This window comes from Schistocerca gregaria, chromosome 2 (genome assembly GCF_023897955.1).
Source record: "Schistocerca gregaria isolate iqSchGreg1 chromosome 2, iqSchGreg1.2, whole genome shotgun sequence".
In the NCBI taxonomy this organism is placed as follows: domain Eukaryota; kingdom Metazoa; phylum Arthropoda; class Insecta; order Orthoptera; family Acrididae; genus Schistocerca; species Schistocerca gregaria.
Window position 1 is genome coordinate 1,015,184,883 of NC_064921.1, and position 13,165 is coordinate 1,015,198,047.

At 44.6% G+C, this 13,165-nt stretch overlaps 1 protein-coding gene across 1 annotated transcript in view; it reads left to right on the forward strand.

Moving 5' to 3' along the window:
* LOC126335509 (reversion-inducing cysteine-rich protein with Kazal motifs-like) overlaps positions 1-13,165 on the forward strand; it is a 328,118-nt gene that overhangs the window by 251,098 nt on the left and 63,855 nt on the right. The window contains exon 10 of the mRNA XM_049998864.1: positions 3,159-3,436. Coding sequence (XP_049854821.1) covers positions 3,159-3,436 — 278 coding nt within the window. The remainder of the gene's footprint in view (positions 1-3,158; positions 3,437-13,165) is intronic.

Genomic DNA, 13,165 nt, shown 5'->3' on the forward strand with positions numbered 1-13,165 from the left:
GAGCTGAAAGTAACCTACTATAGGGCTATTGTTGTTCTGCAAATGTCAAATTGTTCCTTGGAATGCTTAACGGATGTCATAACCTCATCCTATATAATGTAAGAACAAATGTGCATCAGTTACCAGTATTACTTTGCTTCGAAGCATTGCAGAGACTCTATGTGTTGTAGGAATATACCGTCAAGGGGTAATTGTTTCTAGAATGAGCAGTTGGACCTGTAATACAAGTACCAAAATGGCACGGTAGTCGGACGTCGTTACGCCCATTAACGCTAGATGGCGAAGGCATCGTTTTCACAGTGGGAAAGAACTTAATTTCGCGCACATCAGCCAGTTATTACGCAATATTAGTAAACTATATTACACACAAACCTTTCTCGTGGTCACTCTACCTATTACTGGAAACCAGATGAAAATCCTTTAAGTAGCTCCTAAAAGGTCTGAAGTACTACGAATGTAATTTAAGTGTGGAATGGCAAACAAGTATTTTTGTGGTACAAGTACATAGTAATAATTTTCTTACTTTTCGCCTGTATTTCTATCCGAAAGCCTTGCTCCTTGCCTAATTTCATGATTCTCGGTAAGAAGAATACTCACTATAGGTCGTTATGAGTGAGTTTGCGAGTATCAAAAAAAGGCTGTATCTTCTGATTGCACTGACTTCGGAGTTTATTCTATTACAGCGCCAAGGGACCGTAGACATTAGTATGTGACACACATTTCAACTTTATGCAGCTACTCTTTCGTAAGAAAAGTGGATCTTAACAGCCGGGCTGAGGGATAGGCGGACTGACTGACGAACGGGCAACAAAGTGACAAGTTTGTGAAGTTCTTTGTAGAGTTGGTAGTCACTACATTGGGTGAAGAAAAATTTGCACACTCGGACTTTGCAGTGAGTTTCCTCACATACAAGCAATACAAAAATGTCTCTCACAAACTTCCGATCAAATGATTGAAATGACTCTGAGTACTACGGGACTTAACATCGGAGGTCATCAGTCCCCTAGAACTTAGAACTACTTAAACCTAACTAACCTAATGACATCACACACATCCATGCCCGAGGCAGGTTTCGAACCTGCGACCTTAGCGGTCGCGCGGTTCTAGACTGACGCGCCTAGAACCGCTCGGCCGCAGCGGCCGGCAAACTTTCGTCCTGTGCATCTTTCCGGCAGTAAATGGACCTTGATTGCCAATCTGCCAACACCGTAATCACACGTACTGTAACTTTCCTTGTCAGAATATAGCACAAGTACTAGCCAGTTGGTGCAGTGGAGAGTGTTTTTGGTTAACTTGCAGGAGGTAGAGGGTTCGATTCTAGGTCGAGGCTTATGCATTTGTATTTGTGAGTTTCATTCTGCTCTGTTACAATGTAGTACACACCGCTTCTTAAGCCTCATGTTTCCCACATTTGCATAGTACATGTTTATAAATTATTTGCAAAGCACGTTGCTGGCCTTACTGGTGACGTAAGGTCATAAATAATGAAATGGACCCGAACGTGGCAAAAAAGGTGTTGGTACTAAACTGATGGAGCCTTTGAAATCCAGTGGAGGCAGTGGGGTGAAACAATTCGCGTCCACGACGTGCAAAGGCTTCTTTAAAAGCTGACGAATGAAAAGAATTGTACTTCTATTTCCGTGTTCGTAGTATGTAAGCGCAAATGCTTTGTAGACGATCCAATGTAACCGCTGTGTGGCAATTAAGACACCAGACACTGTACCACGCAGACTACATTTAGCAAATAAAAACACATTCGTCTCGACTTGGAATCGAACCCTCGACCTCCTGCATGCTAACCCAAAACGTTATCTACTACATCAACTGCATAGCGCTGCTCTTATTCGCAGACTGAGATAGCTGCCGTACATGTGATTGCAGTGTTGCCAGATTGGTAGTCTTTAACGTCCACTTACTGCCGAAAATTTGTGAGGGACGAAATTTTGTGAGTGACATTTTTGTACTGCGAGTATGTGAGGAACCGTGCTGCGAAGTCGGAGCGCGCGAATTTTTCTTCAGGTTGTGTAAATAAGTAAACGACTCTGGAACTGATTAAATAAATAAATGTCGCTGGAAGTTCTGTTATCAAATGAACTATATGACACAAGGAATTACTTTTACGTTGAGTAGTTTATTCACTAAAAACACAGTTATGTTGCAGGAGTACTAGTTGTTTCAGATATACACTACTGGCTATTAAAACTGCTACACCACGAAGATGACCTTCTACAGACGCGAAATTTAACCGACAGGAAGAGGATACTGTTATATGCACATGATTAGCTTTTCAGAACATTCACACAAGGTTGACGCCGGTGGCGACACCTACAACGTACTGACATGAGGAAAGTTTCCAACCGATTTCTCATACACAAACAGCAGTTGAATGGCGTTGCCTGGTGAAACATTGTTGTGATGCCTCGTGTAACGAGGAGAAATGCATACTATCAAGTCTCCGACTTTGATAAAGGTCGGATTGTAGCCTATCGCGATTGCGGTTTATCGTATCGCGACATTGCTGTTCCCATTGATCGAGATCCAATCACTGTTAGCAGAATATGGAATCGGTGGTTTCAGGAGGGTTATACGTAACGCCCTGCTGGGTTCCAATGGCCTCGTATCACTAGCAGTCGAGATGACAGGCATCTTATCCGCATGGCTGTAACGGATCGTACAGCCACATCTCGATCCCTGAGTCAACAAATGGGGACGTCTGCAAGACAACAACCATCTGCACGAACAGTTCGACGACATTTGCAGCACATAACTAATGAGGAGGTATTGAATAGAATTGGGGAGAAGAGGAGTTTGTGGTACAACTTGACAAGAAGAAGTGACCGGTCGGTAGCACATGTTCTGACGCATCAAGGGATCACAAATTTAGCATTGGAGGGCAGCGTGAAGGGTAAAAATTATAGAGGGAGACCAAGAGATGAATACACCAAGCAGATTCAGACGGATGTAGATTGCAGTAGGTACTGGGAGATGAGAAAGCTTGAACAGGATAGAGTAGCATGGAGAGCTGAATGAAACCAGTCTCAGGACTGAAGACCACAACAACAACAGCTCGTGTCTTGCCACGCAGGAGAGTGCCCGGCACCTTTCTAGGCTTTAACGCTTCTGTCCGTGTTGTGGCGGTGACGTGCGTTCGCCCACAGGGAGGACTGCGAGTCGCTGCTGCAGAGCTGCGTGGACTGGCGTCGCGCCGCACCCGGCCTCTCTCCCGCGGCGGTGTGCGCGCAGCTGTCCGCCGGCGACCGGCCATGCGTGCCACTAGAGGCGCTGCTGGCGCCAGCGGGCTCCGAGGCGCGGGTGGCGCCACAGGACGCGCTGACAGCGCCTTGTCGCGGCCGGCCGTGCAACCACAGCCGCGCCTGCCTGCCCAACAGGGACTGCGCCGCCGGGCGGCCCTGCCACACGCATCGCTGCGTGCCAGGTAAAGCTCTGGCATTTTCTCAACTTTTATTCACACTCTGATAAGCCTCATTCAAAAATCTTCTAACTGGGCAATGTTGTAGTACACTACTGGCCATTAAAATTGCTACACCAAGAAGAAATGCAGATGACAAACTGGTATTCTTTGGACAAATATATTATACTAGAACTGAAATGAGATTACTTTTTCACCCAATTTGGGTGCATAGATCCTGAGAAATCAGTACCCAGAACAACCATCTCTGGCCGTAATAACTGCCTTGATACGCCTGGGCGTTGAGTCAAACAGAGCTTGGATGGCGCGTACAGGTACAGCTGCCCATGCATCTTCAACACGATACCCGAATTCATCAAGAGTAGCGACTGGCGTATTCTGACGAGCCAGTTGCTCGAACACCATTGACCAGTTCAATTGATGAAAGATCTAGAGAATGTGCTGGCCAGGGCAGCAGTCGAACATTTTCTGTATCCAAAAAGGCCCTACATGACCTGCAACATGCGGTCGTGCATTATCCTGCTGAAATGTAGGGTTTCGCAGGGATTGAATGAAGGGTAGAACCACGGGTTGTAACACATTTGAAATGTAGTGTCCACTGTTCAAAGTGCCGTCAATGCGAACAAGTGGTGATACGCCAGAATGGACGAATACACGCGTCCAATGTGCGTTCACCCCGATGTCACCAAACATGGATGCGACCATCATGCATCATGATGCAGTAAACAGAACCAGGATTCATCCGAAAAAATGACGTTTTTCCATTCGTGCACCCAGGTTCGTTTTGAGCACACCATCGCAGGCGCTCCTGTCTGTGATGCAGCGTCAAGGGTAACCGCAGTCATGGTCTCCAAGCTGATAGTCCATGCTGCTGCAAACGTCGTCGAGCTGTTCGGGCAGATGGATGTTGTCTTTCAAACGTCCCCTTTTGTTGACTCGGGGATCGAGATGTGGCTGCACGATCCATTACATCCATGCGGATAAGATGCCTGTCATCTCGACTGCTAGTGATACGAGGCCGTTGGGCCGTTGGGATCCAGCATGGCGTTCCTTATTACCCTCCTGAACACAGTGATTCCATATTCTGCTAACATTCATTCTCGACCAACACGAGCACCAATGTCGCGATACGATAAACCGCAATCGCGATAGGCTACAATCCGACCTTTATCAACGTCGTAAACGCGATGGTACACATTTCTCCTCCTTACACGAGGCATCACAACAACGTTTCACCAGGTAACGCCGGCCAACTGCTATTTGTGTATGATAAATCGGTTGGAAACTTTCCTCATGTCAGTACGTTGTAGATGTCGCCACCGCGCCGACTTTGTGTGAAAGCTTTGAAAAGCTAATCATTTCCGTATTACAGCATCGTCTTCTAGTCGGTTAAATTTCGCGTCCGTTGCACGTCGTCTTTGTGATATAGCAGTTTTAATTGCCAGTAGGACAGATGTAAAATGCGGATCTCTCAGCTCGTCCGCCATAATTCTCTCACAGCTGTCATGAATACAGTAGCGTACCTATACAAGTTGTGAACTCGGACAAACGTAACTACTAATCTCCCATCTTTTGTGTCCATTCACCTTGACAAAGTATATGTCCGCATCTAGAATTCCCATCTCCTTTACTAACTGGAAATGAATGTTCTTCCAGTTAACATCAACCACTTTATTGACTCCTTCCCAAAGGTCACCCATCCTGTGTAACGATAACCAACACTACCTGCCGTATGGAAATGCAGAATATCTTGGTGATTTTCGATAATGATGCCAAAGCATCACTCTGTGGCAAAGTTTTCGCAGAACAACAACTTAAATCAGAGGATAGTCCGAGAAGACTTCATCAACTATAGTGCACGTTTAGGTTCGTTCTGCGCATCTGATGTCACAAAGAACAGTCAGCCAATGAACAGAGAACGACGTTACCTGATCTCGACTGCAGTGCAGAGTGTCTTCAGTTTTAGGAACGTTCAGTCATAAATAAAGTAATAGAACAAAAGCAATATCTTGATACCAGACTTTATTTTATAGAAAGTTGGGAAAAACCATTCTTTATACCAATTGCTTCATATTCTATTAATTAATTAAACCAAACAAACAATAAGCCTCCTAATTGAGGCGATAGGAAGGAAAAGTGTTTGTATCAATCTCACGAACTGCTTGTTTTCAATAAAGAACAGCGGTAATTGTTTATTTCCTATTGTACTGACACGAAGCCTGAGTAATTCATAGTCATACCAACAGTGTTTTTCAATACTTAGTGAGACCTTTTAGAGTCCTGAAGGAGTTTTGTTGCCAGATGAGCTGTGCTAATGTAACGGTTAATGTGTTGGGCCGCTACGTGAAATGTTATGATTTCAAAACTTGTGTGGTGCTTAATATTTTCTTTATTTAAAAACAATATCGAAGTGTCTTACTTTATGAATTTTATTCGTTTGAATGTAGTTTTTTTGAAATTTCTAGTACTTTGTCTCTTCATTAACCATTTCGCTGCTACAGAGACGTGTTCCTCATGTATAACAATATCTCATTTAATTGAAGTACCACTTAGGTGTCGTATGTAATATTGAAAAATATTTCGTCTTTCGCGACTGTAATAAAAGTTTGATTTACACCGGGAGCGTTTGGCTTTATTTTAAAGCACTTCAATCAATGAAAAGTACGGCACATACACGATGTTACTCATGTTCTCTTCCTTCTTTTTGTTCCACAGTCGCAGTTTTACCAATGGTATTGAAATATATTCCTTTTCTGCAACTGTAATAAGCGTCTTATTTAGACCAGACGCGTATTTCTGTTTTGAAGCATCTTTAGTGGACAGTATTTTGTCTCCTCCATTGCTAAGTCACCTTTCGTAGTTTTGTGCTGCAGTAACAAAATGTCCCCCCCCATGAACCATGGACCTTGCCGTTGGTGGGGAGGCTTGCGTGCCTCAGCGATACAGATGGCCGTACCGTAGGTGCAACCACAACGGAGGGGTATCTGTTGAGAGGCCAGACAAACGTGTGGTTCCTGAAGAGGGGCAGCAGCCTTTTCAGTAGTTGCAGGGGCAACAGTCTGGATGATTGACTGATCTGGCCTTGCAACATTAACCAAAACGGCCTTGCTGTGCTGGTACTGCGAACGGCTGAAAGCAAGGGGAAACTACAGCCGTAATTTTTCCCGAGGACATGCAGCTTTACTGTATGATTAAATGATGATGGCATCCTCTTGGGTAAAATATTCCGGAGGTAAAATAGTCCCCCATTCGGATCTCCGGGCGGGGACTACTCAGGAGGATGTCGTTATCAGGAGAAAGAAAACTGGCGTTCTACGGATCGGAGCGTGGAATGTCAGATCCCTTAATCGGGCAGGTAGGTTAGAAAATTTAAAAAGGGAAATGGATAGGTTAAAGTTAGATATAGTGGGAATTAGTGAAGTTCGGTGGCAGGAGGAACAAGACTTCTGGTCAGGTGACTACAGGGTTATAAACACAAAATCAAATAGAGGTAATGCAGGAGTAGGTTTAATTATGAATAGGAAAATAGGAATGCGGGTAAGCTACTACAAACAGCATAGTGAACGCATTATTGTGGCCAAGATAGATACGAAGCCCACACCTACTACAGTAGTACAAGTTTATATGCCAACTAGCTCTGCAGATGATGAAGAAATTGAAGAAATGTATGATGAAATAAAAGAAATTATTCAGATAGTGAAGGGAGACGAAAATTTAATAGTAATGGGTGACTGGAATTCGAGTGTAGGAAAAGGGAGAGAAGGAAACATAGTAGGTGAATATGGATTGGGGCTAAGAAATGAAAGAGGAAGCCGCCTAGTAGAATTTTGCACAGAGCACAACTTAATCATAGCTAACACTTGGTTTAAGAATCATGAAAGAAGGTTGTATACGTGGAAGAACCCTGGAGATACTAAAAGGTATCAGATAGATTATATAATGGTAAGACAGAGATTTAGGAACCAGGTTTTAAGTTGTAAGACATTTCCAGGGGCAGATGTGGACTCTGACCACAATCTATTGGTTATGACCTGTAGATTAAAACTGAAGAAACTGCAAAAATGTGAGAAATTAAAGAGATGGGACCTGGATAAACTGAAAGAACCAGAGGTTGTACAGAGTTTCAGAGAGAGCATAAGGGAACAATTGACAGGAATAGGGGAAAGAAATACAGTAGAAGAAGAATGGGTAGCTCTGAGGGATGTAGTAGTGAAGGCAGCAGAGGATAAAGTAGGTACAAAGACGAGGGCTGCTAGAAATCCTTGGGTAACAGAAGAAATATTGAATTTAATTGATGAAAGGAGAAAATATAAAAATGCAGTAAATGAAGCAGGCAAAAAGGAATACAAACGTCTCAAAAATGAGATCGACAGGAAGTGCAAAATGGCTAAACAGGGATGGCTAGAGGACAAATGTAAGGATGTAGAAGCTTATCTCACTAGGGGTAAGATAGATACTGCCTACAGGAAAATTAAAGAGACCTTTGGAGAGAAGAGAACCACGTGTATGAATATCAAGAGCTCAGATGGCAGCCCAGTTCTAAGCAAAGAAGGGAAGGCAGAAAGGTGGAAGGAGTATATAGAAGGTTTATACAAGGGCGATGTACTTGAGGACAATATTATGGAAATAGAAGAGGATGTAGATGAAGACGAAATGGGTGATACGATACTGCGTGAAGAGTCTGACAGAGCACTGAAAGACCTGAGTCGAAACAAGGCCCCCGGAGTAGACAACATTCCATTAGAACTACTGACGGCCTTGGGAGAGCCAGTCATGACAAAACTCTACCAGCTGGTGAGCAAGATGTATGAGACAGGCGAAATACCCTCAGACTTCAAGAAGAATATAATAATTCCAATCCCAAAGAAAGCAGGTGCTGACAGATGTGAAAATTACCGAACTATCAGTTTAATAAGCCACGGCTGCAAAATACTAACGCGAATTCTTTACAGACGAATGGAAAAACTGGTAGATGCAGACCTCGGGGAGGATCAGTTTGGATTCCGTCGAAATGTTGGAACACGTGAGGCAATACTGACCTTACGACTTATCTTAGAAGAAAGATTAAGAAAAGGCAAACCTACGTTTCTAGCATTTGTAGACTTAGAGAAAGCTTTTGACAATGTTGACTGGAATACTCTTTTTCAAATTCTAAAGGTGGCAGGGGTAAAATACAGGGAGCGGAAGGCTATTTATAATTTGTACAGAAACCAGATGGCAGTAATAAGAGTCGAGGGGCATGAAAGGGAAGCAGTGGTTGGGAAAGGAGTGAGACAGGGTTGTAGCCTCTCCCCAATGTTATTCAATCTGTATATTGAGCAAGCAGTAAAGGAAACAAAAGAAAAATTTGGAGTAGGTATTAAAATTCATGGAGACGAAGTAAAAACTTTGAGGTTCGCCGATGACATTGTAATTCTGTCAGAGACGGCAAAGGACTTGGAAGAGCAGTTGAACGGAATGGACAGTGTCTTGAAAGGAGGATATAAGATGAACATTAACAAAAGCAAAACGAGGATAATGGAATGTAGTCAAATTAAATCGGGTGATGCTGAGGGAATTAGATTAGGAAATGAGACACTTAAAGTAGTAAAGGAGTTTTGCTATTTAGGAAGTAAAATAACTGATGATGGTCGAAGTAGAGAGGATATAAAATGTAGACTGGCAATGGCAAGGAAAGCGTTTCTGAAGAAGAGAAATTTGTTAACATCAAATATAGATTTATGTATCAGGAAGTCGTTTCTGAAAGTATTTGTTTGGAGTGTAGCCATGTATGGAAGTGAAACATGGACGATAACTAGTTTGGACAAGAAGAGAATAGAAGCTTTCGAAATGTGGTGCTACAGAAGAATACTGAAGATAAGGTGGATAGATCACGTAACTAATGAGGAGGTATTGAATAGGATTGGGGAGAAGAGAAGTTTGTGGCACAACTTGACTAGAAGAAGGGATCGGTTGGTAGGACATGTTTTGAGGCATCAAGGGATCACAAATTTAGCATTGGAGGGCAGCGTGGAGGGTAAAAATCGTAGAGGGAGACCGAGAGATCAGTACACTAAGCAGATTCAGAAGGATGTAGGTTGCAGTAGGTACTGGGAGATGAAGCAGCTTGCACAGGATAGAGTAGCATGGAGAGCTGCATCAAACCAGTCTCAGGACTGAAGACAACAACAACAACAACAACAAAATGTTCAACGTTTGTGTCGGCTGATCAGTGGTTTAGCAAATAAATGCTGTTTGTGTGTGATACACACAAAGAATATATTTGACATAGCTGAGAGCACTTCACTGATAGACAGTATATTCAAGTCCTAATGTTTTTGTAAGTCCACAGTTTTGTTTAATGCATTTTGTCTACTTGTTTCTGATCGATTGAAGTGCTTTAAAATAATGCCAACCACGCCCGGTGTAAATAAAACTTTTGTTACAGTCGCGAAAGATGGAGAATTTCTCAATATTCCATATGACACCCATGTGATACTTAAATTAAATGGCATATTGTTATACAGTAAATTTTATATGAAATTTAGGTATCTTGTCCACATTTCATTCTCAACATGGTGGCGACTAAAATCGACCATACGGAAAGTATCCACTATGAACTTTTACCCCTGCAAATTCTTCAAACTTTCGTGCAATGGTTTGATACATTTAATGCTGCACAATAACTGCGTTGAACATCGAAACAAAATTAAGTAATTTATGGGGGAAGGTATCAATCAAGAAGATGTTTAAAAATCCAATTTTTGGGCCAAATAGTTTTTGTTAAATCGAATAAGTGTGTCAAAGCAGTCGGAACACCATGTGTCCGCACAGGAGAGCAGTGGAGTGACAATATCGCGCACAGCGCGGAATGCGGGGAGCACGTCTCTGAAGCAGCGAAAGGGTTAATGCGGCCGCGATGGCTTTACTTCATAAACTGCGCGCTCCCCCCTAAACGTAAGTTTGCGTACTATACTATACAATGGCGCTGCTTCTCTTGGCGCGTGCGTCGTGTGCAACTGGCAACGGAGCAATCTCCCGCGTCTCGGCGGGCATGCGCGAGCCGCCCAGATAAAAGAATCGAACTATAACTGCAGTATCCCCCTTTCCTCTGCATGTGTACCTCAAGGTTCTGCCTTTTGTCCACTTTTGTATTTCCTCTTTCTGCCAGTGTGCGAGAACTCGCTCCTCTCATCAACCCGCTAAACTACGCCAGTTTACCTTCTGGTGCATCCAGAGATTCCTCATCAACCCTCTAAAATGCAAGCAATGCTCACAGAAGGAACCACCTATAGCTTACACTCCAGCACATCTATGTCTACAACAGTTGTATCTAACAGACATACTGAAGTACAATAGACCATGCGTTCACCTAAATTCAAGTTGGCAACTGCAATAACTAACCACTCAACTAAAAGCTTTCAATAAACTGAAAAATAGTTTCTGTCAAAACAGCTAACCTCCAAGCACTGGTATTACATCCCTGCTCCATGCTCCACACCTACAAAGCCGTAATCCTACCAAACCTCTATTACTACAATGTCAGGTGTATTTACACTCCACCAAAATTTTACCACTCCCCCCAAATCCTCTACCATCATGTGCTCAACCTCACCTTCTTCATCCGTCTGCCTTCCCCCAAGTATCACCTTATTAATTTCCGCTATCTCCTTTCCCACAATGTACACTGTAATGTAATCTGTTAACAAAGGTAATACCAACCACGCCCCAGTTTCATTCTTGATTATTAACTCTGGTTCTCTTTCGGATTTGTACCATACATCGCATCAACAAATACCCACATACTCTCCACATCCTGCCCGAACTAGACTTTTACCCTCTCCCACGTAACTGATTCATAGACATACTCATACTTCCACCTCAACAGAATATTTCTGTTCGTTTCTTTGTCGGGGCATCTCTTCACTCCTTCCTCTACTTTTCTCACTTCCTCCGCAACAAGTACTTTGGACTCCCCATCTCCAGTTTATTTATACCACACCTTTTCCAAAACGCTCGCTCTCCAACAACTCTCCTCTCCTGCTCCTCACTTCCAGCGACCTAGTCCAGTGAAAGACGCCATTTTCGTACAGACTATCGTCAGCTTTTTCAAGGAAGACAACTACACTCGTCTTTGAATCTCCAGTGTACAACCAGCCATGATACCACATATAAACACATATAAATGGCACATTTTTAGCATTCTTATACAAATTCCGTTTATATACTTCATTAAAGAGGGACGATGGTTACAAATATTTTAATCAATGTATTTGTCATTGTTGAACGTGTGGGTATTGCCTACAGCATTGTTTACACCCTCAAGCGAAATCGAATTAGTTATTTAGGATTAAGATAATCACCGACTTACAGAGAGAATCAATGTAATTTCAACTGATTTCTAAACACAAAGGCCTGTCTAACAGTTCGTGTGATTTCTCATGGAGCCGGCAGTAGGACACGTCGCAGTACGTGGTGCTGGGTGACACATAGGTGCTGCAGAGCTCCAGCTGTGCCACTGTACTGAGGCTGCCCTGCTTAACGTTTTGGGCGCTGCAGCAGGGTGCCGGGTGGGGGAGGTGTCGCAGTACGTGGTGTCGGGTGCCACGTTGGTGCTGCAGAGTTCCTGCTCTGCCACTGTACTCAGGCTCCCCTTCATAATGTTTTGGGTGCTACTCCAGGTTTCCAGCTGGGAGGACGTGTCGCAGTACGTGGTGACGGGTGACACGTTGGTGCTGTAGAGTTCCAGACGTGCCACTGTACTCAGGATCCCATCCATAATGTTTTTGGTGCTGTACCAGGGTGCCAGCTGGGGGAGGTGTCACAGTACGTGGTGGCGGGTGACACGTCGGTGCTGCAGAATTCCAGCTGTGCCACTGTACTGAGGCTCCCCTCCATAATGTTTTGGGTGCTACTGCAGGGTGCCAGCTGGGGGAGGTGTCGCAATACGTGGTGCCGGGTGACATGTTGGCGTTGCAGAGTTCCAGCTCTGCCCCTGTACTCAGACTACCCTGCCTAACGTTTTGGGCGCTGTAGCAGGGTGCCGGGTGGGGGAGGTGTCGCAGTACGTGGTGTCGGGTGCCACGTTGGTGCTGCAGAGTTCCTGCTCTGCCACTGTACTCAGGCTCCCCTTCATAATGTTTTGGGTGCTACTCCAGGTTTCCAGCTGGGAGGACGTGTCGCAGTACGTGGTGACGGGTGACACGTTGGTGCTGTAGAGTTCCAGACGTGCCACTGTACTCAGGATCCCATCCATAATGTTTTTGGCGCTGTACCAGGGTGCCAGCTGGGGGAGGTGTCACAGTACGTGGTGCCGGGTGACACGTCGGTGCTACAGAATTCCAGCTGTGCCACTGTACTGAGGCTCCCCTCCATAATGTTTTGGGTGCTACCGCAGGGTGCCAGCTGGGGGAGGTGTCGCAATACGTGGTGCCGGGTGACATGTTGGCGTTGCAGAGTTCCAGCTCTGCCCCTGTACTCAGACTACCCTGCCTAACGTTTTGGGCGCTGCAGCAGGGTGCCGGGTGGGGGAGGTGTCGCAGTACGTGGTGTCGGGTGCCACGTTGGTGCTGCAGAGTTCCTGCTCTGCCACTGTACTCAGGCTCCCCTTCATAATGTTTTGGGTGCTACTCCAGGTTTCCAGCTGGGAGGACGTGTCGCAGTACGTGGTGACGGGTGACACGTTGGTGCTGTAGAGTTCCAGACGTGCCACTGTACTCAGGATCCCATCCATAATGTTTTTGGTGCTGTACCAGG